The sequence below is a fragment of the Bos grunniens genome, chromosome 11 (assembly GCF_055505025.1).
Source record: "Bos grunniens cultivar Pamir isolate PY7600 chromosome 11, Bosgru_T2T1.0, whole genome shotgun sequence".
NCBI lineage: Eukaryota > Metazoa > Chordata > Mammalia > Artiodactyla > Bovidae > Bos > Bos grunniens.
Genome location: NC_141175.1, coordinates 96154335 through 96182241, shown reverse-complemented (window position 1 = coordinate 96182241; position 27907 = coordinate 96154335). Strand labels below are relative to the sequence as shown.

General features: G+C 53.0%; 2 protein-coding genes across 11 annotated transcripts in view; both read left to right on the top strand.

Annotated features, from left to right (window-relative positions):
• Window positions 1–16282, top strand: part of RAB11FIP5 (RAB11 family interacting protein 5) — a 43457-nt gene extending 27175 nt beyond the window's left edge. Inside the window, exons 4-6 of one of the 3 annotated variants that reach the window (XM_086327597.1) lie at window positions 8083–10092; window positions 13618–13807; window positions 14107–16282. In XM_086327597.1, the coding sequence (XP_086183723.1) occupies window positions 8083–10092; window positions 13618–13807; window positions 14107–14310 (2404 nt within the window). In that variant the 3' untranslated portion in view covers window positions 14311–16282. The remainder of the gene's footprint in view (window positions 1–8082; window positions 10093–13617; window positions 13808–14106) is intronic. The other 2 variants (XM_086327596.1, XM_086327598.1) reach the window with 2 other exon arrangements.
• Window positions 16283–18217: 1935 nt separating this feature from the next.
• Window positions 18218–27907, top strand: part of SFXN5 (sideroflexin 5) — a 129358-nt gene continuing 119668 nt past the window's right edge. For all 8 annotated transcript variants that reach the window (XR_015137278.1, XM_086327600.1, XM_086327605.1 and 5 more), the window contains exon 1: window positions 18218–18326. Coding sequence is in view for 7 of the 8 variants with exons in the window: in XM_086327600.1 (XP_086183726.1) it covers window positions 18225–18326 (102 nt within the window). In the remaining variant the exon portion in view is untranslated. The remainder of the gene's footprint in view (window positions 18327–27907) is intronic.

Sequence of the window (27907 nt, the reverse complement as noted above, 5' to 3'; positions counted from 1 at the left end):
CTCAAGGTCATGAAGCTTTGCCAGGTAGAGAGGCGAGGACTGAGGACTCACTTGAGGCTTCCCCACCCTGTGTGACGGAGAAGGCAGTGGCACCCCACTCCAGTATTCTTGCCTGGAAAATCCCATGGATGGAGGATCCTGGTAGGCTGCAGTCCATGGGGTTGCTGAGGGTTGGACGCGACTTCACTTTCACTTTCACTTTCATGCATTGGAGAAGGAAATGGCAACCCACTCCAGTGTTCTTGCCTGGAGAATCCCAGAGACGGTGGAGCCTGATGGGCCGCCGTCTATGGGGTTTCGCAGAGTCAGACATGACTGAAGTGACTTAGCAGCAGCACCCTGTCTGAACCTAGATGACTTCCCACCAGCTGTTCCAGCTGGCTCTCTGCTCTCTTCTCTCTGAGAGAAAGGAGTTGAGTAATGGATGTGCCCGCTCCTCCCCCATATACTCATCCCTGGTTGCTCCCAGGGCTTGGCCAGAGGCTGTGGGCAGCTCCCCTGAAATCTGTGACGTGTTCCGTGTCTTTGGAGACTCTTGGGGCCCTGGCCCCTTCTGGTGTCTCTTGGTCTTGGGGTAGGGTGTGTGCTGATAGTAGTTGCTCTATTTTGAATATCCTGAGTCCCACCTAGGAGAAGATTGCAGTTATTCAGCCTAGGCCCGGGACAGAGCCCCTAGCCCCCACCTTAGCCCTTTGGCCTCCTCCTGAGTTTGAGCCTGTGGAGGTTGCTGCATTGTCCAGCAGGGCTCAGGGAGGGGCTCTGGGCTTCGACCAGGAGCAAGTATCCTGCCCTTCCAAGGGCTGGGAGTCAGCCCTGGACAGGTGCCTCTGCGACAACCTCAGCCAGTGTGGCAAGGGTGGCTGTTACTGTTCTCTCAGCAAGCCCGCCCGTCCCCGTCAGTGGATATGTGAGCCAGGGGTGGAGGGGGAAGATTGGGCACAGTGGTAAAGGGTAAAAGGTAGGGTGGAGGGAAGGGCCCTAAGCCTCTGCCCCAGCAGGGAGGCGTGGACTCCTGAAGTCCCGGTTCTTCTCTTTCCCTGTGAAGTTATGAGTGTGCTCAGGGGAGCAGGGAGAGAGATGCAGGGCCTTTTAGCTTTGAGCCCTGACTGTCTCGCAGCTCTCCGTACAGCCTTGGAGATGAGTATGTGGGGGGATCAGTCTCTGGGTGATGTGTCTCCTACTTAGGAGCAGCTTCTGTTCCTGCTCCCCAGCCCTATTCACCGGAGCCCAGGGAACTGCTGGCTGCCTGCTGCCTAGGGGAAGGAGTGGTGGGCCTTTCTCAGATGCCCAGGCTGAGCCAGTGGCCCTGTGGCTACTAAGAGATTGTAGGTGGTATGGTGGAGGGAGGGGCACAGACCACGGGCCAGTGCTGCCGTCCATGGGGTGTCTCTGGGCCTTTTCCAGAGCAGGAGGGATGAGGGGACGTTTCTCTGTAAGGCAGTTCTTAGGCAAGTGCCGGGCATTGTGCTCAGAGCTCTGCAAGCTGTGACTGAGTGATGTGGGGGTTGTCCTTGCTGCTGCTTACCGTTTTCCTTCAGTTTCTCCGTGTCTTCTGATGGCCTTTCAGAGGCAAGAGAAGTTGGATGACTCGTGAACATAAGGAAGCTGAGGTTTTTGTCCTTCTGGACTTGAATTCCAAGCTCACCCTCTGCAGGTTGGAGGGCAGATGGGGCTTCCTGCCCTCCCTGAGGCCCATTTGCTTACAGTGGCTGCAGAGCAGGCTCTGCGGCCTGGTGTCCAGGCAGGGGAGGGAATGTTCTTGGAGTAGAGTGACCTGGACTTTGAGCCTTGTCAGTGTCACCCTGGCCCAGTGTGCCTCGGAGCGGGGGCGCTGGTCTGGGAGAAACCACCTTTGGTGTCTGCTCAGAGGGCTTGGGGCTTTTGAGCAGAGAATAAGAGGTGAGCAGGAAGAACTTGTGGCAGGAAGCCATAAGTTGGACACCTAGAACTGGAGTGACTGAAAATAGCTGCGAGACCCCCAGGGGAGCCTGTCTGCAGACCCAGAGGTTTGGGTGCCTCTGCCCCAGGGCTACCATTGAGGAGTGCTGGGTGTTCCTCACTAGGCAGGGCAGCGGCGCCCTCTAGTGCTCCCACACGGCACTGAGCCCCAGGAGAGGCCGGAGGCGGGCTGTGCTGTGCTTGGTGTGCAGAGAAAAGCTGTTGCTGTTGGAGAAGGAGCCAGAGTATGCGAGGCCAGGAAGGGGGTCCTCCCGTTCCTCCTGCCCTGCCCCTCGTCTGCCAGGTCCCATGACTGCCACACTAGCCCGTACCAGCATTTGTGTGTGTGTGCGCATGCGTGTGCCTGTGTGTGTGTGTTGGGCGGAGTGGGTGGTTCAGATCTGGGCCATTGGATTAGGCCCTGCTTACCAGCCCTACTGTGGGCCATTCACCCTGGGCTGCAGCACAGGCTACTTTAGTGTGTGTTTTAGGACCATCATGACTGTGCGCGTAAAACCCACCAGTGCCAAAACAAGTGCTTTCTGTGTCTGTCCCTTTCTGATCCTCTTAGGGGGACCTCTTAGGGTGACCTCTTAGGGCACCTCAGGCTCCTGTCTCCTCCCTTCACACTAACCGTGGATCTTTGTGCTCAGTAGCAGATCAGGTGATGTATAAAAACATTTTATTAAAAAATTGAGGGTACTCATGGTCCAGCCTAGAGGCATATGTATTGTGGTGGTCTTTAGCAGTCTCTGCATCAGCCCCAGCCCCTCACCAGGTGTGAACAGCGAGGTCTCGATGAACCTGGAGTGTGCGCTGGCTACTGAGAGAACTCGGGGTCTCAGGGGCATCCTTAGTAGTGTAAACACGTAACTCAGGCGTGTGCCAGTGACTTAGAGGTAATGAGGCCCTAAGTCCTGTTTGTGCCTGTTTTCCTGGCATAGTCCCCTTTACTATATTAAAAATATTCTGGTTTGGAAGATAACTCTTATGGTCTCCCTACTTTGCATTTGCAGCATTCAGGCTGCCCCCATCCCGGTCACCTCACTGCCCAGATGAATGGAGAGGGTGTCTTGTTACATTTCCTGGACATTAGGGTACCTGCTAGGCAGATGGCAGGGTGGAGTCATGGGGGGTGCTGGCTGAAGGCATGTGGGCTGGGCTGGGGATGCCTGAAAGGCTGGCTTTGACCTTTTTAGGGAGTGTCTGGGGGAGAGCGTTTGTAGATCTCCATGCCCCTTACAAATAGCTGTGAAAAGAAGAGAAGTGAAAAGCAAAGGAGAAAAGGAAAGATATAAGCATCTGAATGCAGAGTTCCAAAGAATAGCAAGGAGAGTTAAGAAAGACTTCCTCAGCGATCAATGCAAAGAAATACAGGAAAACAACAGAATGGGAAAGACTAGAGATCTCTTCAAGAAAATTAGAGATACCAAGGGAACATTTCATGCAAAGATGGGCTCGATAAAGGACAGAAATGGTATGGGCCTAACAGAAGCAGAAGATATTAAGAAGAGGTGGCAAGAATACACAGAAGAACTGTACAAAAAAGATCTTCACAACCAAGATAATCACGATGGTGTGATGATCGCTTATCTAGAGCCAAACATCCTGGAATGTGAAGTCAAGTGGGCCTTAGGAAGCATCACCATGAACAAAGCTAGTGGAGGTGATGGAATTCCAGTTGAGCTATTTCAAATCCTAAAAGATGATGCTGTGAAAGTGCTGCACTCACTATGCCAGCAAATTTGGAAAACTCAGCAGTGGCCACAGGACTGGAAAAGATGAGTTTTCATTCCAATCCCAAAGAAAGGCAATGCCAAAGAATGCTCAAACTACCGCACAGTTGCACTCATCTCACACTAGTAAAGTAATGCTCAAAATTCTCCAAGCCAGGCTTCAGCAATACGTGAACCGTGAACTTCCAGATGTTGAAGCTGGATTTAGAAAAGGCAGAGGAACCAGAGATCACATTGCCAACATCTGCTGGATGGTGGAAAAAGCAAGAGAGTTCCAGAAAAACATCTATTTCTGATTTATTGACTGTGCCAAAGCCTTTGACTGTGTGGATCACAATAAACTGTGGGAAATTCTGAAAGAGATGGGAATACCAGACCACCTGACCTGCCTCTTGAGAAATCTGTATGCAGGTCAGGAAGCAACAGTTAGAACTGGACATGGAACAACAGACTGGTTCCAAATAGGAAAAGGAGTATTTAAGGCTGTATATTGTCACCCTGCTTATTTAACTTATATGCAGAGTACATCATGAGAAACGCTGGACTGGAAGAAGCACAAGCTGGAATCAAGATTGCCGGGAGAAATATCAATAACCTCAGATATGCAGATGACGCCACCCTTATGGCAGAAAGTGAAGAGGAACTGAAAAGCCTCTTGATGAAAGTGAAAGTGGAGAGTGAAAAAGTTGGCTTAAAGCTCAACATTCAGAAAACTAAGATCATGGCATCCGGTCCCATCACTTCATGGGAAATAGATGGGGAAACAGTGGAAACAGTGTCAGACTTTATTTTTCTGGGCTCCAAAATCATTGCAGATGGTGACTGCAGCCATGAAATTAAAAGACGCTTACTCCTTGGAAGGAAAGTTATGACCAACCTAGATAGCATATTCAAAAGCAGAGACATTACTTTGCCAACAAAGGTCCATCTAGTCAAGGCTATGGTTTTTCCTGTGGTCATGTATGGATGTGAGAGTTGGACTGTGAAGAAAGCTGAGTGCCAAAGAATTGATGCTTTTGAACTGTGGTGTTGGAGAAGACTCTTGAGAGTCCCTTGGACTGCAAGGAGATCCAACCAGTCCATTCTAAAGGAGATCAGTCCTGGGTGTTCTTTGGAAGGAATGATGCTAAAGCTGAAACTCCAGTACTTTGGCCACCTCATGCGAAGAGTTGACTCATTGGAAAAGACTGTGATGCTGGGAGGGATTGGGGGCAGGAGGAGAAGGGGACGACAGAGGATGAGATGGCTGGATGGCATCACTGACTCGATGGACATGAGTTTGGGTAAACTCCCAGAGTTGGTGATAGACAGGGAGGCCTGGTGTGCTGCAATTCATGGGGTCACAAAGAGTTGGACACGACTGAGCAACTGAATTGAACTGAACTGATGCCCCTGGGACCAGTGCATGGAACTAACAAGGACACACGGCTCGTCTCAGTCTAAGGAAGATCTGTCCACCAGTGCAGCCTTGCCCCTAGCTACAGGGGTGTCCTCCTCATGCTGTAGGGAGTCACCCAGCGACGGCTGTGTTTAAGAAGAGGGTGCTTGTCAGAGTGCGCAGACGACTGCTATGTTAAGTGCTGGGTTCATCCAATTGCTGTAAGGTTCTTGAAGCAACACTAAGGCCCTGAAGTTTTATTCTCTCACACCGGAGGGGCAGAGACCTTTGGACTTCTGATTTCTTTCCCCAGCTTTTGGTCCTGGAAGAGAAGATGAGTCAGGATATGTTGAAACCTCGATGGTTGGTGGGGGTCGGGAGGAGCAGGGCAGCAGTGTGCGGGGCTGGCATAGTGGGCCCTGTTCTCAGAGCATACCGTGCAAAGACAGCCCCACACGGCAAGGTGTCTCTGATCAGTGTCAGATGCAGTGGTAGGGAGGGGAGTTTTTTTTGTTGTTGTTTTTGCCCAGGCTGCACAACTTGGGGGATCTTAGTTCCCTAACTAGACATTGAACCTGGGCGCTCCACAGCGAAAGCGTGGAGTCCTAGCCACTGGACCGCAAAGGAATTCCTGGGAGGGGACTTTGTAAAGTGAGAACTTGCAGAATTTGCAGCTGGTGTGGAGCTGGGGGATGCATGGGGGCAGGGAGGACGGATGAACTAGCGAAGTGCTGGCTCTGGGGTGGCTGCTAGCTAGGCTTTGTACCTGGAGCTCCTTCCTCTAGGGAAAGCCATTTGCGGGTGCCATACCAACGGGTTCGTGTGCCCCTCTGGGGAGCCAGTGGAGGGAGGGTTGCCAGCCGAGCCTGGGGCTCCCAGCTCTTCCCCTGCCCTCTCCTGCCCTGTGGCTCTGACAGTCCGCCAGATTGCTGCAAGACCGCATGGGTGAGTGGGGCCAGGCCGGCGCTGAGGGCTGTGGCGTTAAGCTTGGGGCTGTTTCATGTTTGATGGAGCTGCTTCTGTCAGACCCCTCTGTCCACTTGTCATCAAGGGCACTGGGAAGAGCTGGCTCCGCTTCGCTCAGCCCTGCTCCTGGGGCCGAGCCCCGCCAGCAGGGTTGGTGCTCCGATGGTGGGGTGGACTGGACCACGCAGTGGTGGGGCTTTGCTCTCCTGGCCCCTGAGGCAGACGTTTCTGGAGGGAGGGAGAAGGGAACTCTGGGCACAGGGTCCTCCCTCTCTCAGTGTCTTTACCGTATGTCTTGACCATATGTCTTGACCGTAGAGGCAAAGCTGTTCTGGAAAGCCCTGGTGAGGTGGGAGAAGGCAGGACTTTATACGCCCCGCCCCCCACCCTTTCCTCCCCGCCTGCCGGGAGTTATTACAGGGCAAAAACAGGCTCAGAAGAGTCTCTGGAAGCTGGATTTTTAAGAGAAGCCCAGGGGTTGGGGTCTGACTGTGTCCCACCTTTGAGACTAGGCCGATAGACTCCAGCTTGTCTGGGAAGCCCTCCTGTGCTGCTGGTTGAACTGGCCTCCTTCTCATCACCTGCCCCTGGTGTCTGCAGATGAGCTGGCCCGGCCTCCGCCCAGCCCCCCGGGACCTCGTCCGACTGGGCCCTGGCTCCCTGGAAGCGTCCTGGCTTCAGACTCCTGGGCTTCATTCTGTAGGCGCCTCTCCTACCCCTGCCCTCCTTCCTCTTGGGCTGACTGTTGAAGCCTGGCCTGTGCGACCTCAGAGTTTGCCCCCAGCATTTCCCCGTGGGAAGGAGCTGCTTGAATGAAGACGGATGTATAGGAGTTCTTCAGGATGTTTCCATCTGGGCTGGCAGGGATCGAGGAATTGGGGGTCTTAGGGCTTGTGGGGATGGAAGATGGTACTCAAAATAGCAGGCAAGGCCACTGAGGTCTGGGTCTGACAGGTGGGCTGAGCTGCAAGGCATTGTTGGACTGCTGAGAATGAGGGTGTCAGGCCCCCCTTTTTCCCTGTGGTATCATTCTGGCCTTCTGTCTGTGTCCCGGGGGTGTCCCAGAGAAGCCAAGAGCTCTCATTTTAGAGTCTGTCCCTTCCCATTCCCCTCAAGTCAGCTGCATGCCATAGATAAGGCATAAGTGCAGGGTGTGCTCCCCGCAAGGAGACCCCAGAGGGGGCACCTGAAGGCCAGCAAGTGTCTTGGTTAATGTAAGTGTATCATCAGGGAGTGGATTTCCTAGGGGAGCCAGGGATCTGTGTGGGGGACCCCAGGAGGCCCCTGGTGACATCTAGAGTTGCTGCTGCTGCCACGTTCCAGCCTTGGTCTCCTCGCAGGGTCACTTCCAAGCCTGGCCTGCCGGTGTCCTTGGCAAGAGGCTGCCTGCCGGGTGCCGGGCTAGGTGGATGCCTGGTGGCAGACATCCTCAGCAGTGTCTCATCCTCTTTGGCTGGTTATGGTACCCCTCCCAGAAGCGAGAAGGCCACCACGGAACGTTCTGTCTGGTTGATACTGTGTTGCTTCTGATAACAGCCCCATCGTCACCTTCCATTTCTGCCAGGGCTCAGGAGGACCCAGGCTGTTTTCAGGGGTCAGAAGGTCAGGCACTGGCTGGGTTCTTGGTCCTGACTTTGTCCAGCCACATACCTGCGACTGGCTTTTCTCTGGTCTGTCTATCCTTTCCCAACCAGCCGGTATTTTCTTTTCTCAGTCCATAAAGAGATGTAAAGTGCTTTCTAGTTGGTTCTTCAGATGGCAGTCTGGCATTGAGTAGTTGTCAGCATGGGCTCGTCCCACCTGTAAAATGGGAGTATTGCTCCTCGGGGTTGGTGTGAGGATCAATCAGATGAGCTCTGTCCAGCATCTTCGTCCTGGGGGTGCTGCCTCATCATGTGCGTGCCGGGGGCTTCCCTCTATCCCTGGGCCTGCATCCCTGAGCCCAGCCCGTAGCACTGTGGCACCTCTTCCCCAGGCGGGTGGGGGGAAGGCCGTGGGGCTCAGCAGGGGCCTCTCCAGTCTTGACATTAACCAGGAGGCTCACGGTTTTGTCTCCCCCCACAGCCTGGACGTGTCTCCTCAGGTAGAATCTGGCCTGGCTGCTCTTCCTCACCACCACCCCTGCTCCCCCTGTGCTCCGGCCCCCCCCACTGCTCCCCTGCTAAGCACTAACCTTGGTGCAGCCGCCTCCCCTGCTGCTGCCGCTGCCGCCGCCATCCCCGAAGCCACCCCATCTGGATTCTCGGGTCTCACCAACCCGTTCCTCACCTCCCTGCAGAGCAACCCTTTCTTCGAGGAACTCATAGCCGACATAGCACTAAACTCTCCTTCACCTGCTCCCTCTCTCCCCAGTGCCTCGAGGGCCAACCCCACCCCCCTGGCCTCCCCTGGGAAAGCCCTGCCTGAGTGGGACGACACCTTCAACATCTTTGCTGCCAGCAGGCTGCGTCCAGAGGCCAGGAGTGAGATCCTGGCCCCACCAGGAGCAGGGCTGGAGGCGACTGGGCTGCAAGACCCAGGCCCCGGGGCCATGACAATGAAGGCAGCTGAGCTCCAGGGGGACCCTGGGGGAGGAGAAAGAGGTGGGAGCAGCGTGTGGCTGGAGCCCAGAGTTCCTCCGGACTTGGGACTGGACTGTTCGAGCACAAGTGTGGCTGACCCAGGGCCCCTCGGGTCAGAAGGGGCCTGTCTGCCTCCCGCGTCAGCCCAGCTGCACCCGGGAGCCTCAGCCTCCGGAGCAGACAGGGAGTTGCCTGCCCCAGGAGGGGAAGCAGGGCAGAGTCCGGCAGATAGCGCGACGTCTCTGTTTAGCTCCCCAGAAGTAATCAGCGTGTGGGAGAGGCTGCCTGGCCCAGACAGCTTCCCTGAGGCCCACCAGGACCAGGAGACCTGCCGAGGTGGAAGCCAGGTCTTCCACGAGCTCGATACAGTGGACGATTCCTGGCCATGGGATGTGGTCACCGTTTCTCCTGCGGCGGAGACTACCTCACCGGTCCTGCAGGGAGGGTCATCTGATGAGCTGCCTCCTCCCCAGATGCAGCCACGGTCACCAGAACCTGTGAGCCCCCAGAGGAGCGGGGGGCTGCCCCCCCCGGAGCCAGACTCAGAGTCCAAGCCCGAGTGGGAGTTGGACCAGGGGCTGCAGCCCCAGACACCACCTCCCAAGCCACCGCGTCTCTTCACGCCTTCAGATTCCCAGGAGAAGGAGGCAGCAGCAGCGGAGGAAGAGAAGAAGGCAGAGGCGGTGGAGGAGGAGGCGGTGGGGGGGCTGAGTCGCAGGGGGTCAGAGACGGGAGAAGAAGATGTCATCCCACGTGCCCCCATCGCTGGGCCCCAGGAGGCCGAGCAGGAGGAGGAGGCCGAGCAGGAGGAGGAGGCCGAGCAGGAGGAGGAGGCCCAGAAGCCCGAGCTGGAGTCTGACAGCCATTCCTCTGGAGCCACGCTGGGTGGGCCAGGCCCAGATCTAGCAGAGGGTGCCAGCCCTCCCGCGGTGTCCGGGCCCTGCCTCTCTGTGCCTGCCAGCTGCCCTCAGGGCCCTGCCCCCACACCCCATTACTCAAAGAGCTTGGCTCTTCAGCAGATGTGGGGGACTCCAAAGAGAGAAGACCCTGAGGCCCAGTGCCAGGATCCAGCAGGAGAGGGGCCTGGGTTCCTGACAGGCAGCCGCCGACAGGCTGGCTTAAGGCTCTCAGAGGAGGATGCCTTGAACCCCTTCACGTCTCAGGGGAGCCAAGATCCCCCCAGCCTTCCATCCACATCCCCTCCAGGGTCCAGGGAATCTTCCATCCGCTCTGGTCCAGAAGAGCTGCCCACCCCCCCAGAACCTGCCCTGCCACCACCCCATCTCCCGCCCGGGGCCAGCCACCACCATGGGAGCCCCAGCCCTCCATGTTCTCCCCTGCCTGGAGCCTGGACCTTGACCTCTTCCTCCCTACCCCCTGGGGAGCCAGCCTCCCCCACTGGGAGCCCCCCCACCCCACTTGGGGAGGACCACGCTGCAGGCACCCCAGCCTCCCCGCTTGCGCTTCTGCCCTTGGAGACACGACCAGCTGAGGATCCACAGCCCAGTGCCAGGTGAGCGGCCACCGGAAAACGCTCTCCAGGGGGAAAGGGGGTGAAGGGGGGGCAGAGCGGCCCAAGGACTGAGGTGTTCACATTCCCGCCTCAGCCCCTTCAGGGGTGGGTGACGGGCTCCTTCACCCCAGAGCTCTGGAGACACGAGCCTTCCATGGTGCTGGCTTGGAGGCTGCTTCCTCTTGGGACCTTGGGCCAGCAGGTGCCCCCCATAAGTCAGGAGTTGGGGGATGATGACGATAAGGTGAAGAGGGGAGGCATGGAGTGGGGAGAATGATACAGGCCAGCAGGGGAGCAGAGATGAGAGCTTAGGTTCTCAGCACAAGGGAGGCTGGGGCAGTTCAGCTTGTCAGATGGGGGCCATGTCCTCCCAGGCAGGCCTGGGGAAGTAGGTTGTGAAGGCAGAGAGTAGAGGGAAGGGGCTGGCACTGGAGTCAGAGAGGAGAGCCAAAATACCTTTAGAGGACAAAAGAAAATCTAAGATGCTCCCTCTGTATGACCCCCAGAAAAAAGGCTTGTTTTTTTCTGACTCCAGTAGGTGCTCATTGGTTTGCATTTGTGCCTTTCACGGGGTGGTCCTAGTGTGCTTAGGACTGTGCTGAGAGGACAGTGGATGCCTGTGAGGCTGTGGTCACTGTGGCAGTGGTCTGTTTGGGAGACTTAGGAGGCCGAGACCTCACCAGGTGCCTGGTGAGGGGTGACCAGAGCTGAGTCCTGTAGAGATAGGTCACTGTGGGGAATGGTGTACAACTGAGCAGGAGCAGCAAAATTCAGAGGGAGTCTGGCGCTCTGGGAGAGCTGAGTGAAGAGGCAGGGGTGGGTAGCAGGGGGCACAGGCTCTAGCACTGGGTCTGTAGGCCCCCAGCCCACCAGCTCATACCTTTGGGCATCCAAATTCATTTGAGTGTCCACTGTATGTCGGCCACTGAACAGAGATGAAAGACACTACTGTATCCCCAAGGGGTTCCCAGTCCAGACAGAAGACAAAAGTGAACCCGAAGGGAAGCCCCAGAGGGCCAGTGCTGATTTCTGAGAAGTGGGTGGGAAGGAGTCTGGGCTGCTCCCGACTGCTGTTCCGGTGAGAGGTGGTGATGCTGATCCCAGAGGTGGGAGAGAGGAGGTGATTGTAGCTTCCTTGCTCTGATGACAGCAGCCTCAGCTGGCGCTGCCACATTCCAGTACCACTTCTAATTATACTCACCACTTTCTGGAAGTTTTATTCTCTTCAGAGTTGGCATCACGTCTGTACTTGGCATGTTCCTTACATCAAGACATGGATGGGCCAAGTAAAGCTGTCCCCATTTCTCAGATGAGGAAATGAAGTCTGTGAGAGCTGCGGGGTCCAGGGTCCCCAGACGTATCGGACAAGCAGACCGAGGGCTCAGGACTCCAAGCCCCCATTCAGGGTGTTTCTGTGCCCTACTTGTATTCCTCCCCTCCTTTGGCACAGCCCCTCGGTGGCCTGAGCGCTGCCTTTGCATCTTCCTCCTCATGTGAACGCCTCCGTGGGCAGGACGGGCTGGATGTGTTCTTTTCCCTACTGTCTGCCTCCGCCTGGGCTCTCTGCCTCTCCTCCTGGGTTGACACTGAATCCGCAGCCCTGTCCTGAGTGCCAGAGCTGGCTTCTCTGGGGCTGGCTGGGCCTCCCTCCAGTGTAGTCAGGGCCTTGGACTAAGCCATTGTGCTTCCTCCCATTGAATAGTCCAAATCCTCTGTGAAGTAAGTGAAAATTTTGAGAGGTGCCCTAGAGACAGATGAGTTGATTTGGAGGCTAGTTCTTGCAGTTTGGGTACCTGTGACAGGTACCAGGTGCTGGGGGATCTCCAAGGAGAGTCGCCCCAGTAAGCATGGGGGAGATCAGGAAGGTTTCCTGGAAGAAATGGACTTGCACAGCCTTGAAATATGAACAGGCGTTAGCAGGCCGACAGGCAGAGGGACAGTGTTCCAGACAGAGGAACAGCTTTTATAAGAACGTGAAGGTGACGGAGAGCATGTTTTCCTCTGGCTGGAGGGACAGAGGGAATAGGGCCGGAGGACAGACCTGGGGCCCGGCTGTGGTGGAGATTGTGTTTTCTTACTTTGATAGGGGCTTCCCAGATTCAATGGTAAAGAATCTGCCTGCAAAGCAGGACTGCAGAAGACCTGGGTCCAATCCCTGGGTTGGGAGATCCCCTGGAGAAGGGCATGGGAACCCACTCCAGTATTCTTACCTGGAGAATCCCACAGACACAGGAGCCTGGTGGGCTACGGTCCATGGGGTTGCAAAGAATCAGACACGACTGAAGCGACTTGGTACACACACGCTTGGATAGGGAGCTGGTGGGTGGAAGGGTGAGGGGAGACCGTCGTCCACAGGGGATGGGGCAGCGGTTGGAGGTGGGTGCTTGGGTGTGGCTGGGAAAAGGCTTACCCAGTGCTGGCTTGGAAGGGAGGGGATCGTGTGGGAGAAGGCAGCAGAGCTTGATGTTTGTCAAGGTTGAAGTGGAAGGAGGGCGTTCAGAGGGCTTCCTAGGCTTCTGATTGGAGCCATAAGAAGCTAATGGTGCCTGATTCTCTCTGCCGGGGAGCACTTGAAAGGGCAGTCAGGCTGGAGATGAGTGTGGACCCTGAAGAAGCCAGTCTGCAACTGTCTACATAGGTCTGGAGCTCATGGGTGCAGTCTGGGCTGGAGATGGAGTGTAGGGGTTGGGGCGGGAACCGAGAGGCAGACCCTCAGCTGAGACTGAGAAGGATGTCAGGTGTCTGGAAGCCAGACAGAGGTTTGGGGTTTCCAACCAGGCAGAAGGGGCAGCCCAAAGGAAGAGTAAGTGAGCGGTGCCAGGGGAGGATCACAGAGAGGTCAGTGAGGCGAGAGCTGAGGGGTCCGTGGCCTCAGCAGGAACGCTTGTGACAGGCCAGTGGGGGCCGCTGTCCTGATGGGTTGAGGAGTCGATGAAAGGTGGGAACTTACAGAGAGAATGCAGTCCACATGCTCTGGAGAGGCTGGTGAGAAGGAAGAGGAGGTAGAGATGACCGAGGGGGATGGCTAGACGAAGACAAGCTCAGACAAGCTCGAGGGAGTGTTTCTCAGGCCTGTGTCAATTCTGCTAGCAAGCAACCAGTAGAGTGAGGTGGGCCAGTGACCAAGCACCACAGGTTTGCCTGGTCTTTCCGGTTCTAGCACTAAAAGACCTACCTGTTGGGAATTCCCCGCCCTGGGAAAATTAAGAAACTGGGAGGATTGATCATCACCCTAGAGAAAAGTTACAATAGAGAAGAGGAGGGAGGGAGGGAGTTGCGGGGTTGGGGGTTCTGGGATTAAAGACTAAAGACTGGGATTAGGTCCAGAGAAGTTTGTAGCACCTCCTGGGCTGTCTCCGTGAAGAGGGAGGGGTCTGAGGGAGGGAGGAGGGTCAGGTGGTGGCAGGCGGAGAGCAGGGCAAGGGGCCGCCAGGTGGTGAGCCCTGCTGGCCCCACGGAGAAGGTGGCCCTTCTCCCTTGTGCCACTCGTTCTCCCCGTAACGCATCTCCCGTCTGTCTTCACAGTCCCCACCCTGTGAAGCCCCTCAGCACTGCCCCAGTGGAGGGGAGCCCTGACCGGAAGCAGTCCCGCTCCAGTCTGAGCACAGCCCTGAGCAGCGGGCTGGAGAAGCTCAAGACAGTCACCTCCGGCAGCATTCAGCCTGTGGCTCCAGCCCCCCAGGTTGGCCAGACTGCGGACGCCAAGAGGCTGAAGGTGAGGTCGAGCAGGCTGCCAGGGGTTTCCGACCAGATGTGTGGTACTCGGAAGAGATGCCAGGTGTCTCGAGGTTTGGGGGCGGGGGAGGTATGCCAGGCAGGCTGGAGCAAGAAGCAGGCCTGGCCCCTGGTGAGCCAGGTCTGCCCAGTTGGGCAGAGCCTTGAAGCCAGTTAGGCTGTCCCTGGCGCTGGGGACAGAGGCAGCTCCTAGGGCCAGGGTTGGGAAACTGGGCTGTGGGTGGGTGGGGTGGGCCGGCCTGAGGCTGTTCTGCCCACACTCCCTCCGTCTGGCCTCAGGACTCGGGTGTGCTGGACCAGTCGGCCAAATACTACCACCTGACCCACGACGAGCTCATCGGCCTGCTTCTGCAGCGGGAGCGGGAGCTGAGCCAGCGGGACGAGCATGTGCAGGAGCTGGAGAGCTACATCGACCGGCTGCTGGTGCGGATCATGGAGAGCTCGCCCACGCTGCTGCAGATCCCCCCCGCTCCTCCCAAGTAGCCCCCTTCAGCCCCATCCCGGAGGGTTGGCGCAGACCTGCTATCCCACAGGGCTACTCCCTCTCTCCTGCTGAACTAAGCCCCAGCCTGTTCCCCCTGTCTCCTCCCTCAGCCGGGGCTGCTGGAAAGCGGGCCGTGGGGACTCCCACTGGCACCGTCAAGTACTGTGGACAACCTGTGTGTCTTTGGGAGCTCTGGGTCTTTCCCACCTGCCTGTTTTCATACCCCTTAGCTATGGGGGCTCCAGGGAATTGGAACAAAGAATTTAGCCCTCAAGATGAAACCAGGGTGAGCTCCAATTTGATGTGGTACCTGGGACATACTTTATTACCCCCATTTCTTCCACAGCTAAACCCTTGTCCTCTACACCTCCCTCCAGCCTATGGAGGGCTCCTAGTATTATTGGGGCTGTGGCAGGGACCAAGCTGCCCAGATATCTGTGAGTTGTGGGCAACCAGGGTACCTACTCTTCAGCCTCACATCCATTCCCCCGGGAGCGGGAGCCTCGTGGTCTAGCCTTTCTCTGCCATGTCCGAGTCTGCTTGTTTCATGATCGAGTGCAGCGTGGATGGAGGGAGAAGACGGAGGCCACTCCCCACCCTCCTCTTCTGACTTTTGCATCGAGTGAGTGTCATGTGTGAATGTGTGGAGAGCTGAGGCCAGAGTTGGGAGAGCGCCTCCTCACTCACCTCCGGCCTTTGGGTTGCTTATGTTTGGGGATCAAGCCTCCAGCTCTGTTCTCGTTGCCTGTCTAGATACCAAAACCCTGCTACTGCAGGGTTTGAACTTTTGGAAACCAATTAAAATGTGCCTTTTGTGGGTGGGGTCAAAAGCCTCTGGATGTAGACCTCTCCCCCTAATTGGTGTTCCCCTTTCCTCCTGTTGAGCACATGGGGTTGGATCTCTTGGGAGCCTGGGAGTGGGAAAGGAGGGTAGGGCAGTGCTGCTGCATGCTCTGCCCCTTCCCGTAGAATTAATTCCAGCTAAGGGTCTGGCCAAGCTGCTGCTGCTCCCTCAGCCTCCCTGCCATCTCCACCTCCCCAGTTGAGGAGGGTCTTAGGATAAAAACCACATTCTGGAAGTGGGAGGTCCCACCCTGCCTATACTTAGGAAGAAGCCTTTCTTGCCCTCCCATTCATCCACTAGCTGCTGACTAGCCTGTCCCTTCTGCCCCATGTCCTTGCCTGGCTTTGCTGCAGTGCACTTTGAAACAAAGTGTCTACCCTTTGACACCGCCTCTGGTTTGCTTGCAGAAAACTTAACAGGCTTCCCCATGGCATCTGCAGGGAAATCTTTGGTGGCTGGGGGCACTCTGCCTTAGCAAACCCTGTGGGGTGAGGAGGTGCTGAAGGGGGGATACTTCTGGCCCGCTGAAAACGTGAGAGCTCCTCTGTGGCCACCTCTTCTTCGTGAGACGGCTTGTGGGGTCACTTGGAAAGCCACGGGAAGGGATGTGCTGTCTGGTGATGTCTTCCTTCTGCCAGGATGAAGCCCCACACACAGGGGAAAGCCCTTGTCATGTCATCTACCTTAAGAATCACTCAGCAAAGCTGAAGAGTGTCCATGGGTGCTCAAGACTTCAGTCATGTTTTGGGGGGGTCACGAGGGTGTCACTTCAGGAGGAGGGGGATTACTCCTCTACTCGATGTTCCTCTGGGCACTATTCAGTCCCAGTCCTGACCCTGGTCTTCTGCTCACCCTTGGTTGTGGGCTTCTAAAATGCCCAGGGCAGAGGTCTCTTTAAAAGAGTTTTGGGTTGAAGCCCAGGGTTCTTGTGGCTGTTTCTGCTCCTGGCCACCACTTGGAGAAGTGCTGCAGGTGAGGTGGGCAGGGAGCAAGAGCTGCAGGTGAGGTGGGCAGGAGCAGGCACAGTACTGCTTTGCTGTTTGTCTTCCTAGTTGTAACGCCTGTTTATAAAGAGCTTGTTCTTCATGTTTTGAGCACTTTATGATGAATAAAAAATTAACATACTGTAGGTGGCTCTGTTGTGTTACTGTTGATAGGCATATGAAGGAGGCTTCTTCAGGAAGAAAGCAGCTTTTAATCAAGATGATGGGGTTCTCGGATGATACTGTCCCTGCCCTGACCTCAGGGGCAGCAGCACAGTGTTGCCTAGTGGGCTGGGCTGTCTTTTCTCATTCCCAGGTTGCCCATACTTGTTGAGTACTGTGGGAAATAACAGAGGGATTTCAAGACTCGATTCCTACTCTCAAGCCACTTAGTCTAGTAGGGAAGGATGAGATACAGATCCAAGATACAAATGGTTCTTCATGGCCAGCTAGACTCTCCACAGCTAGGCAAAGTCTGTTTCTTATGGTTTAATATGAATGAGGAACTGACTGCTACAGATAATGCAGTGTCCAGAAGGCATGAGCCAACCCTGCACTTCACCATAAGCCTGAGGAGACTCAAAGTTGGTCAGTGGGGAGGGAAGTTCCTAAGGTCAAAACCAAACATTTCTGCTGCCCTCTTGGGCAAAACAGGCAGCTCTCCCTCTGTCCTTCCCATAGTCCTCCCCCTAGCCTGGCTCACTGACCAGATAATTCAGCTGGGAATCTGCTAGTCTATTCTGCATGAGTGTGTTTATTATCCCTGCTGGCGCCTTGCTCTACAGTTGGTGGTACTCTTGCTTAAGGGAAAGTCCTTGTACCTGATGGTTATTAAGCATTTCTGAAACTCCCCTTCCCCATCCCAGTTCTCTTCCTGCCCTGGAATTGCACCCAGAACAGATCTTCTGTTGGCCAGAGGAAGAGAAGGCTGCCAGGGCTCTTAAGCCCCTGCTGTTTTAACTCTTACAGCAATAGGATATTTGAGTCTCTGCTTGAGCCCTCTCAGCACTGAGGACTTAGCAATGAATCCCAAAGTCACAACTCCTGTCCTGTGGACCCCACAGAAGAAAAGGCAGATACTCAAAACCATGCTGCTGCTGCAGTCATGTCCAACTCTGTGCGACCCCATAGATGGCAGGCTCCCCCACCAGGCTCCCCCGTCCCTGGGGTTCTCCAGGCAAGAACACTGGAGTGGGTTGCCATTTCCTTCCCCAACGCATGAAAGTGAAAAGTGAAAGTGAAGTCACTTAGTCGTGTCTGACTCTTAGCGACCCCGTGGACTGAAGCCCACCAGGCTCCTCCATCCATGGAATTTTCCAGGCAAGAGCACTGAAGTGGGGTGCCATTGCCTTCGACTCAAAACCATAAATAATTATAAATGCAACGGCTGCGAAAGGAAAGTGCTGGCTGATAGGAACATGTAAGATTTTGCCCAAGCAGGGCGAGGATCGGGAAACGCAATATTCAGGCTGAAGCCAGAGAGAGCCTGCGTTAGGCCAAGGCCAAAAGTTAATATCTTCTGGGTCAATGGCGACGAGCGCCCAGAATGCTCCAGGAGCTGAATCAGGGTGACTGGAGAGCAAGAGCCAAGGGACAGTGTGGTGACAGAAGGACCTGCATGAAGATTCTGCAGTGCGATTCTTCGTAAAAAAGCTTTCCAAGATTTCCCTACTACGTCTGGAGTCCTTGCCCATCTGGTCCAAGGGTCGGGCCCATATCAGTAGTGTCCTTCTGGGCTGCAGCTCCAGGGGCGACGCCCACTGGTTGAACTCAAAATTCTAGGGGCAGTACCAGCGAGGGGTCGCCCGACTGACCCCTACTGAGATCTTAAGAGACGTACACGCGCCCTCTTCTCGGACTGCCGACGCCTGCAAAATTAGCGGCAGGAACCCAGACCCAGTCTGAGTCATAGGAACTCTCCGCAGTCTAGGGTTGTCAAGCTCCGAGACAAGAAAAACTACACTCCCCACAACCCTTTGCGCCTTCGGCTTGCTGCGGTAGCTTATGGCCAATCGGGACAGGCAGCTGTGGCGGGGGCCGAGGAGGGACATTTTAAAAGGGCCGGAGATTGCAGGCGTCAGTGGCCATGGCGGATACAGCGACTACAGCATCGGCGGCGGCGGCTAGTGCCGCTAATGCCTCGACCGATGCACCGCCTTTCCAGCTGGGCAAACCCCGCTTCCAGCAGGTGAGGACCGGGCTGTGGCTTGAGGGTCGGTGGGTGGCACAGGGAGGGCGAGCAAACTCCTCTCCAAAAGCCTCTTTAGCCCTAGGCTCTCCGACCCGCGGCCACCAGGGAGCCTGCAGCTACTGCCTGGTGGACCTCGGCCACAGTCACCTTTTTCCCATTGGTCAGTGGGGTGGGCGAGGGCTGATGTATTGGCTCCCTATTGGCCATCGGCGCCGTCATTCCCCAGCCGCCCGCGCCCTCCAGCCCTTCCTGCCAGAGGCGCTCTGTGATTGGACACTGCCCGCCGCGGCCGGGGATCCTAGCCCCGGGATCCAAGCTGCTTCTTCAGGGTCGCTTGGGCAGTGCAGCCGCCCACTCCAAGCGGAAAGTTCGAATCCGGCCCTGGGTGAAAAGTTGGCGTGGTCGAGACGCCTTCTAACTTTTTCCCCGGTTGGTGACCCACATTCTTTCCGAGCTGCTCCCCTCCCAGCTCTCCACCCCAAGCAAGGTCCGCAGTGGGGATGGGTTAGGACCGCCTGCCGAGGGGTGCCTGGCGACCCCTGCCCCCTCCGCTGATGCAGCCAGTCGGCCGGCAGGTGCCCTGTCGGGGATGGAGTGAGGACGTGCGGGGAGAGCCGGGGGTGCAGAGGAAACGCTGTGTCATCCCCGGAGCTCGGAGGGTCCGCGTCCCCGGGAGCTTACCCCAGCCCCCTAACCCGCTGCGATCTCCACGAAGCGCTCGTCTCTGTCCGACCCTATATGGCTCTTCGGAGCACGGTGACAGTCGTCCTTTTCCTTCGGACCCTCCTCTCCTCACGACAGGGCGTCTCTTCCTCTCCCTCGGCCCAGGAGAGAGAGTCCGCAGTTCAGACTTATTGCCCGGGCAGGAGCCTGGGAGGGACCTTTCCTACACCGCATACCCGGGTCCCTGCTGGACTTTGTTAAGAAAAGGGGCAAAGAGACTTGGCTAAAGTGAATCAGGCTTGCCTGGGGTTGGGGGGCGGGGGGAACGCCACGGAGGTGGATGGAAAGAAGTTTGCAGGAAGAAAGAAAGTTGTACCAAGATCGGTGCGGTGGTTGATTGGTTGGTTATTATCATGTTGGTGGGAGAGGGACTGGTTCCAGCAAAGCGGTGCACTGAGATTTGCTAATTAAGGAGCTGCGCTTTTGAGCCTTCTGAGAAAATATCCTCACTGTTTTAAAACAAGACTTTAATTCCTTTGAAAAATAAACCATCTCAGCATGCAAGTATCTAAGGGGAGACTGATGTCACCCTGCCAGTGCAAGGTGCCACCCGAATGGCCTGTTGGGGTGCCTGTGCCTGGACTTGAGTGACCCTTCATTAGCTGACCACTTCCCCACTCCCCAACCCCACATTCTACTAGTCCTTCAAGACTCAGGCCCACCTCCTTTTAAACACTTCCTCCCTTCTTTCCCTTATCCCCTGATGGGACCCCTTCCTGCCCAGCTCTTTGACTACCCCGAGTGGGATCCTCATAAGTCAGCCTTTACTGCAGTCTGCCCTGTGGTCCTCTAATATCCCTACTCCTCTGTGTGATTACTGGTCCTCCTCAACACTGGTGAACACACTCTGAGAGGAGGGGCTGCTCTTGTAGTTCCCCCTGTCTTCATGATACCCTGAGCTGGGGCTCAGCACATAGTAATGTGCTCAATTAATTTATGGGTTCATTTTTTTTTCCAGCAACTGTCCTGGGACAGTCACACACAGATATTTGAGAACCTCCTAGTGGCTCCGAATGACGGAGCCCATTGCTGTTATCCCTGCTGGAGACGTAAACGCATACTTGAGGCTAGTTTGTCGAGGCAGCCGTTGCTGGTACCTCTTTTTGGCACCACTCCCGAGGGCAGCAGGTGTTTGCTCTATTTGCTTTTGCAGCAGCTCTCCTCCAGCCCTGTGTAAAGCACAGTGCATGTGATATTCGTTCATGTTAAGGAACCTGCCTTTCCTCCAGTTCTGCCCCTCTCACACGACTCCCTGGTTGTGCAAGCAGCCCAAACTGCCATCAAGTTGACTCCAAGAGACCCAGAGAGCCCTGTGACTTCCTCTCCTTCACCCTCTAAATACAAACAGGATTTTCATCTCATATAGCTCTCAGATCCACTTGTCTCCACTGCTGGAATCCTAGACTGAGCTGCCATTCACTGATCTCTTGAGCCACTGCAGAAGCTTCCTACCAGGTCTCCCTGCTTGCACTCTGGCCCTCTTCCAATCCCTTCCTCTTCACATGGCAGAGTTCCAACAGTGCAGGTCTGATCAGGCGATGCTGCACCCTCCCTCAACACGTATGTTCTTAAACGCCTTCCAGTGGCTTTCCCTGCTTCTGAGGTAAAGACCTCTATTTTGAAGACCCCAAAGGCCTGCATGGCCCACCTCTGCTGCCCTCCAGTCAAACCCCCATCCATTCCCTGGAATCCTGCTTCCAACCACACTGGTTGTGTTCAGCACGTTGAACCCTGAATGGTTCATAATCCAGGGTTCAGTCCCAGAGCCCACACCAGGGACACTGCTCTTAATCCACTAACCAATAACACCATTTTCTGCAAGACTGCACAGAGTCTTTCCTTACTCCCTGGAGTCCCCCAGAACCCTTCTTGCTTTCATTCCTCAAGGATCTCTCTCTGTAGGGGGCAGGGGAAGGAGGAGCTCTGAGCCGTGTCAGAGGGTGGAGAAAGCTTGCTTCAATGGGCTTTGGTCTGTGAACATCTTTCTCCCCATAAGATGATGATGCTAGCCAAGCATTGTTCTAACCTTTTCATGTATTGACCAATTTAATTTTCATGACAACCATGGGAGACAGGTTGAGACAATTACCCTATATATTCTAGGTGAGAAAACTGGCACACAAAGAAACAGATTCAGTAGGCAGTCTGGCTCCAGAGTCTGCGGTTTTCTGTTTATTGTCAACTTTTTTATTAGGGAAATTTTCAAACATACAAAATTGAGGACAATTGTCAGTGAACTCCTGTGTACCCATCACCCAACTTCAGCAATTACCAGTGTTAGGCCAGCTTCGTTTCTATGCCTCCCACCCTCAATCAGGGAATTATTTTAATGCGAAGCCCATTATTCACTCTACCTGCTATAGGTAACTCTAAAACAGAAAGACTGTTTAAGTTAGCTTTTCTAAATACACTTTTTACCATTGGAAATCATTTCATGTGTGCAGAATTTGAGTAGCAGGATTCCTGAATAAGCCTCACCTCGTTTCCCCTAAAGTCATCTTCTCTGATTACCGTGGCACATTTGTCGGAATAAGAAACCAGCATTACTATTAACTATACTCCAGACTGTTGGATTTTACTATTTTTTACACTAATGTTATTCTTCTGTTCTAGGATCCCACATCGCATTTAGTTGTCATGTCTCCTCAGTCTGCCCTCTGTTTTATGACAGTTTTTCAGACTTACCTTCTATTTAATGACCTTGACTATTAATGACCAGTTTTGAGAAGTACTGGTCAAGTATTTTTTAGAAGGTCCCTCAGTTGGGGTTTGTCTAGTGTTTTTCTCATGGTTAGACAGTTATGGGTTTTACGGAGAGAATATCACAGAGGTGAAGTGCCTTCTTTTTCATATGATATCAGGGGATTTTTAAATTAGTTTTAACATAACCACTATACCATTAACACACCTAAAATAATTATTTCTTAATATCATCAAACCAGTCCGTTTGGACTGCAGTAACAAAATACTGTAGATTGGGTAGCTTGTAAACAACAGAAATTTATTTTTTACAGTTCTCAAAGCTGGAAGTCCAAGATCAAGGCACCGGCAGATTCATTGTCTGATGAGAGCTAACTTTCTTGTTCATAGATAGCGTCTTCTAGCTGAAACCCATGGCAGAAGGGAGGAGGGATCTTTCTGGGGTTTCTTTTATAAGGACATTAATACTTCCCCAAAGAAACCACTTCTTAAAACAATCACCTTGAGGTGGGAGGTGGGTGTTAGGATTTCAACGCTGACTTTGGGAGTATGGGGACAGGCGTTCAGTCCATTGCACTGTTCACATTTCCCTTACTGTGTTTTAAAAACAATTGCTTTGTTTCGATCAGAACCCACAGAGCGCACACATTATATTTGACTGATACGTTAATCTATTGGTTCATCCCTCTTTCTTTCTATTGGGTTGGCCAAAATGTTTGTTCAAGTTTTGCAAGCAAACCTTTTGGCCAACCCAGTATTTGTTGAAGAAACTGGGTTGTTTGTCCTGTACAATTTTCCTGTTCTGAACGTGGCTGAAGGCTTCTCTGTGGTATTAGTTAAGATGCTCCTCTGCCCCCTGTTGTTCCTGTAAACTTCAAGTCCATGCTCTTACCCATGGCCACATGTTACCTGGTGAAATGGCCAGAGTGCATGGGGGAGCTCTGTGTTCTGACTGCTCCCTTTGCTTCTTTTCTACTCATTTCCTTTCCTGAACCCACTCTTTTCTTCCTTTAGGGCTGACACCATTTTTGGCAAGTTGAGGCCCCAGGACAGGAAAAAAACATACATGATTCTTTCCATTTGTGATTTAATCTATCCAGAAATGTTTGCTTTATTATGATTATTTTTAAACTTCCTTGTTCCTTCAGAATCTCACTTATCTGCGAAGATGCCTGGGGGTATAGGTATGCTGTGTGTGCTGGGCCCCGAATCCACCGAGGCCTATGAGAACAGAGCAGGTGGCTTGTTGAGGGCTGCCTCTGGGGTCCGGGCAGCTTGTGGGCCCAGAAATGCACTCTTCACTTCAGGGTGGAGAGGTTTGTGTGGGCTGAGAGTCAGGAGGCAATGGGGCAGTTTCTCATATAGTTTACTGAAGTAAGTTCTGAAGTGAAAGTGCCTTGCAGGTGGTTATGTTTTAAATCATGTGCGTCCTATAGGCTAGAGAGCAACTGTGTCGCAGGGCTGGTCCTAGGGCTTCTTTGTGCCTTGGAGACGGTCAGCACCTTCGAGTCCAGTGGTTCTCACCCCTGCTGCACAGTAATCACCTGGTCGGGTTTTTAAACAGACTCTCATGCCCCGAGCCCACCCCAGGCCACTAGAATTCGAATCCCTGGGTGTACAGCCTGGATTTTAGAAAACCCAGGGGATTCCGTCCTCCGAGTGAGGACCACTGAGCTGGTCCAGCCTATCTGCTGTTGGGCTACAGCTTCAGTGAGTGCCTCATCAGTGAGTTCCTCATCCAGATGAGTTCCTCATCCAGATGAGCAGTCTGGATGAGAAGTGCAGTTGTGTAGAGGTCTGGATACAAGCCCGCTGTCAGTCTCTTCTCAGGCCTTTGCCCTGGGCTGCTGCTCGAGGCAGCTCTCTGGCTCTGCTCTCCTGGGCCGGGTCTGGGAGTTAGGAAGCAGCAGGCTGCGAGCCCCTGCTGAGAAGTAGCTGACTCACCTTTCATGTGAGAGGAATGGGAAGGAATTACTTTACTCACTCTTCCGTTGAAGAAAAAGGGAAGGAAAAAAAAAATCCACTGATTATCTGATGGGGTAAAAAGTGAATTTTGGAGGGCAAAAAAAAAAAAAAGACCATGTTACTAAACTGTTGAGAAAATAAAGACTGAGGAGGTTGCCATGTTATGCATCAGGCTGGGAAGACAGACACATGATGGCAGCTACAAAGAGTACTTCTCTCCAGGCCTACACAGCTCTGAGGGGCCCCAGCCGCCTCCTTCACTGAGTAGCCATTCTTTTGTACTCACTGAGAAATCACATTCTCCAAGGTTATGGATTGCCAGGAACTTCGCTGCTTAAATGGAGAAGAAAATGGCAACCCACTCCAGTACTCTTGTCTGCAGAATTCCACGGGCAGAGGAGCCTCTCAGGCTACAGTCTAAAATCCAGGCTGTACAGTCCATGGGATTACAAAGAGCTGGACACAACTGAGTGACTGTCACTCACTCACGTGCTGTTTATATCAGTAGGATCAATATTGAGGAAAACAAACACAAAAACGCAGCCTGTAAGAACTGTGAGTTGAGTTTATTTGCAATGGCACCCCACTCCAGCACTCTTGCCTGGAAAATCCCATGGACAGAGGAGCCTGGTAGGCTGCAGTCCATGGGGTCGCTAAGAGTCGGATACGACTGAGCGACTTCACTTTCACTTTTCACTTTCATGCATTGGAGAAGGAAATGGCAACCCACTCCAGTGTTCTTGCCTGGAGAATCCCAGGGACGAGGGAGCCTGGTGGGCTGCCGTCTCTGGGGTCACACAGAGTCGGACACGACTGAAGTGACTTAGCAGCAGCAGCAGCAGTAGCAGTGTCTATTGAGGACTATAGTCTGGGAGGCAGCCGCTCAGAGAGCTATGAAGAGGTAAGAGGGGAGAGGTCAGCATGTGTGTGATTTTGGCAAAAGGGTTACGTGTAATCAAGCACACATCTCAGAAGGTTGCTGCTATATGTGAGGAACAGATATCTTAATTAATGGGTTTAGTGCTTTTCTAAGAATGGGAAGATGTAAGAATCCAGGTTCATAAAAAGTGTCTCCTGAAATACTTAACTCTCTGAAGGGCTGTTCTACCAGTCTTCCTAGAGCACAGAGTGCTCTGCCTTAGACTCCTTTCAGGGTGTGTTGAAAGTCAGTGACTGCAATGGCTAATGGCTCAATCCTTCTATTAATAGAACCAGGTATTGATGACCTCCTCTACTTGGCAAGAGGATTGAAACATCCTGCTTTTGATTGGTGGGTCTTTGACTCAGAGAATCAATACAAGGGCAGGGCTTCAAATAAGGAGTTTCTGGACATCCCATGCCATAGTTAACTGAATTTTATAGTTTTTAAGAAACAAAACCCTCTGTTTACTTCTCAGTCCAGATCTATGTAGGCCTCTTCCCCACAGCCCTGCTTTGCCTTGAGCCTGTTAATGTACCGTTTCATTTAAATTTTGCTCTACCTTTCTGCAGGATTCTGCACTAACTCAGTTTTTCCTCCCTTGTTTGACAAAATGCCTTATGGTTCCTCTGCTTTGTGGTGTCCATCGTTGCCGTGAGTCAGGAAGCCTAACTTTCCCCCTGGTGGGTCAAGAGGAGGTTCTTTGGCTGATTGGGTTAGGACATTGTCATGTGTGCACATAAAGGGAATCTCAGACCTTTATGTGTAAGTGTTTATTGAAAAGTTACATCTGGAAGGCTCTTAAGTGTCCCAAGTGTACATGACCAACCCAGAACTGTTATCTTCCTCTCCACTGAATCAATACGCTTCTTGCTTTCCTCATCCTGGTTAGTAAGCATAGTGTCTGACTAGAAATCTGGGCATTACTATGACTATATTATTCCTCGTTCCCCCAACCAGTCAACTTTGCTCTATGCTCAGGACTAGCACAGCCTTGGGCACACAATAGGTCTCCAGTAGCTTTCTGGTGAATGACTGAATAAACTGCAGGAGCCAGGTGCAGCTTCTGACCTGAACCTGCATGCCTTTGCGCTCCTGCTGATACCCTTCTCTCCTCGGTAAATTCATCCATCCGCCCATCCCAGCTCTTCTGGGAAGCTTCCTGACTCACTAGGGAGAAATAACCTGTGTCCCCAGTGCCCGTTATGATGCCTCACTTAGTTTTATAGTTATCTCTTTACTTGTTTGTCTCTCTTGATGGTCTCAGCTCCTTGTGGGCTTGTTCACTGTGGTCTTCCATCAGCTAGTCCCGTAGGGGTTGGTAGGCATCTATGGAGCGAAATGCTTTACTTAGGACTCTCTCCCAGTGGCAGTGGTGGAGAGTGATACAGCAGGGTCAGCAGGCCGGGACAGAATGAAAACGGTGATGGGCCACAGGGCAAGTCAGAGGCTGGATGTTTTCCTGGATCATCTGCAAGAAGCACTTCCCTTAGGCCGTTCTCCTCCGGGCCCTCCCCTCTGCTGATCCTCTTCCCTCCCTGGGATGCTAACTGCTAATACTCTTATCCCTTTCACATCCTACCCTCCGTTCAAGGTCCAGCCCAGCTGCATCACTCCAGGAAGCCTCCAGGGCACTGGCTGCTCAGCAGCCCACTCGTTCGTGTTGGGGCTGATGTATTTATGGAACACCTGACTAGGAGCCAAGGCACATACAGAAAGAACATCCAATAGCCCGCAGCCTTCAGCAGTTTATAATCAAGTAATATATCAGTCTATTTTAATTTAAATACGTATTATAAAAATAGAATATTACTTCTTTATATTATTATACATAATATAATACTGATTTTTTTTTCATTTAAAAAGCAATGTAAAAGATATGGGAATAAAAATATACCATATTCTTATTACCCAGAGGCTATCTCTCTTAACATTTTAATATATTTTCATGTAGCTTTTTAAATAATGTAATTTTGAACTTTTAATTTTGAAGCAGTTTCAGTCTTACAGAAAAGTTGCAAGAAGAATTCAATTCCGTATACCCTTTGCTTAGGTCCACCAGCTTTCAACAGTTGTCACATTTCCTTTACTATGCTCTTTGTCTACAGGTGGCCATAAAGCCAGGCAAGATAGCAAATGCACATGATACTAAGAACATCTTCAATCTGTAAATAGAATAATAGTACCTGCATTTCCAGGTTTTATTGCTGCCCTGTGTATCCACACATCATTTTTTTCTCAACCTTTTGAGAGTAGATTCTATTCAGCTATCCCTTAATACTTCATTGTAACCTTAACAACAAGGACATTCTCTTATATCTCTGTCTTAGTCAGTTTGGGCTGTTATAGTAAAAATAGCATAGATGGGGTGCTTTATAAACAACAGAAGTTAATTTCTCCCAGTACTGAAGTCTGGGAAGTCCAGGACAAAGGCACTGGTAGATACAGTGTCTGGGGAGGGTCTGATTCCTAGTCGTAGACAGCTCACTGTGTTCTTACATGGTGGAACAGGGTGAGGGGTTTCTCTGGCATCTCTATAAGATTGTTAATGCCATTCATGAGGGCTCTGCCCTCATATAATCAGCTCTCAAAGGCCTCACCTCCAAATATCATCACCTAGGCGTTTAGGGTTTTAACACATGAATTTTGAGAGGACACTAATATTCAGTCTGTAGCAATAACCAGAGTGTGGTTATTCAGGAAATTTAGCATGGATACAATCCTTTTATTAATCTGTGATCCTATTCCAGTTTTATCCTTTGTCTCAGCAATCTCCTTGAACGCATTTCCCCCTCTAGTCCAGGATTCATTCAAGAATTACACATTATGTTCAATCGCCTTATCTCTTCAGTTTCCTTTAATGTGGGGCAGTTTTTCAGCCTTTCTTTGTCTTTACCGCATTGGCATATTTGGTGAACAAGGCCATTTATTTTACAGAATGCTCCTCAGTTTGGGTTTGTCTGATGTTTCCACATGGTTAGACTCAGTCCCTTCAGAATACACTGTGAACCCAATTGGAAACTTCTCAGAGACACAGAGTCCGTTTGCATCTTATTGGTCCTTCTGACATGCCCCCGTCATTTTGGGGAGGGGCACTTCGTTCCTTTCTAGCACAACAAAATGTGTCAGTCGCATCGTGTTCGTTCCCTACCTCAGCCCTGGAATCAGCCACTTCTCTAAGTCAGGGGTCCCCAACCTCTGGGATCTAATGCCTGATGCTCTGAGGTGGAGCTGATGTCATAATAATAGAAATAAAGCGCACAAGGTAAGG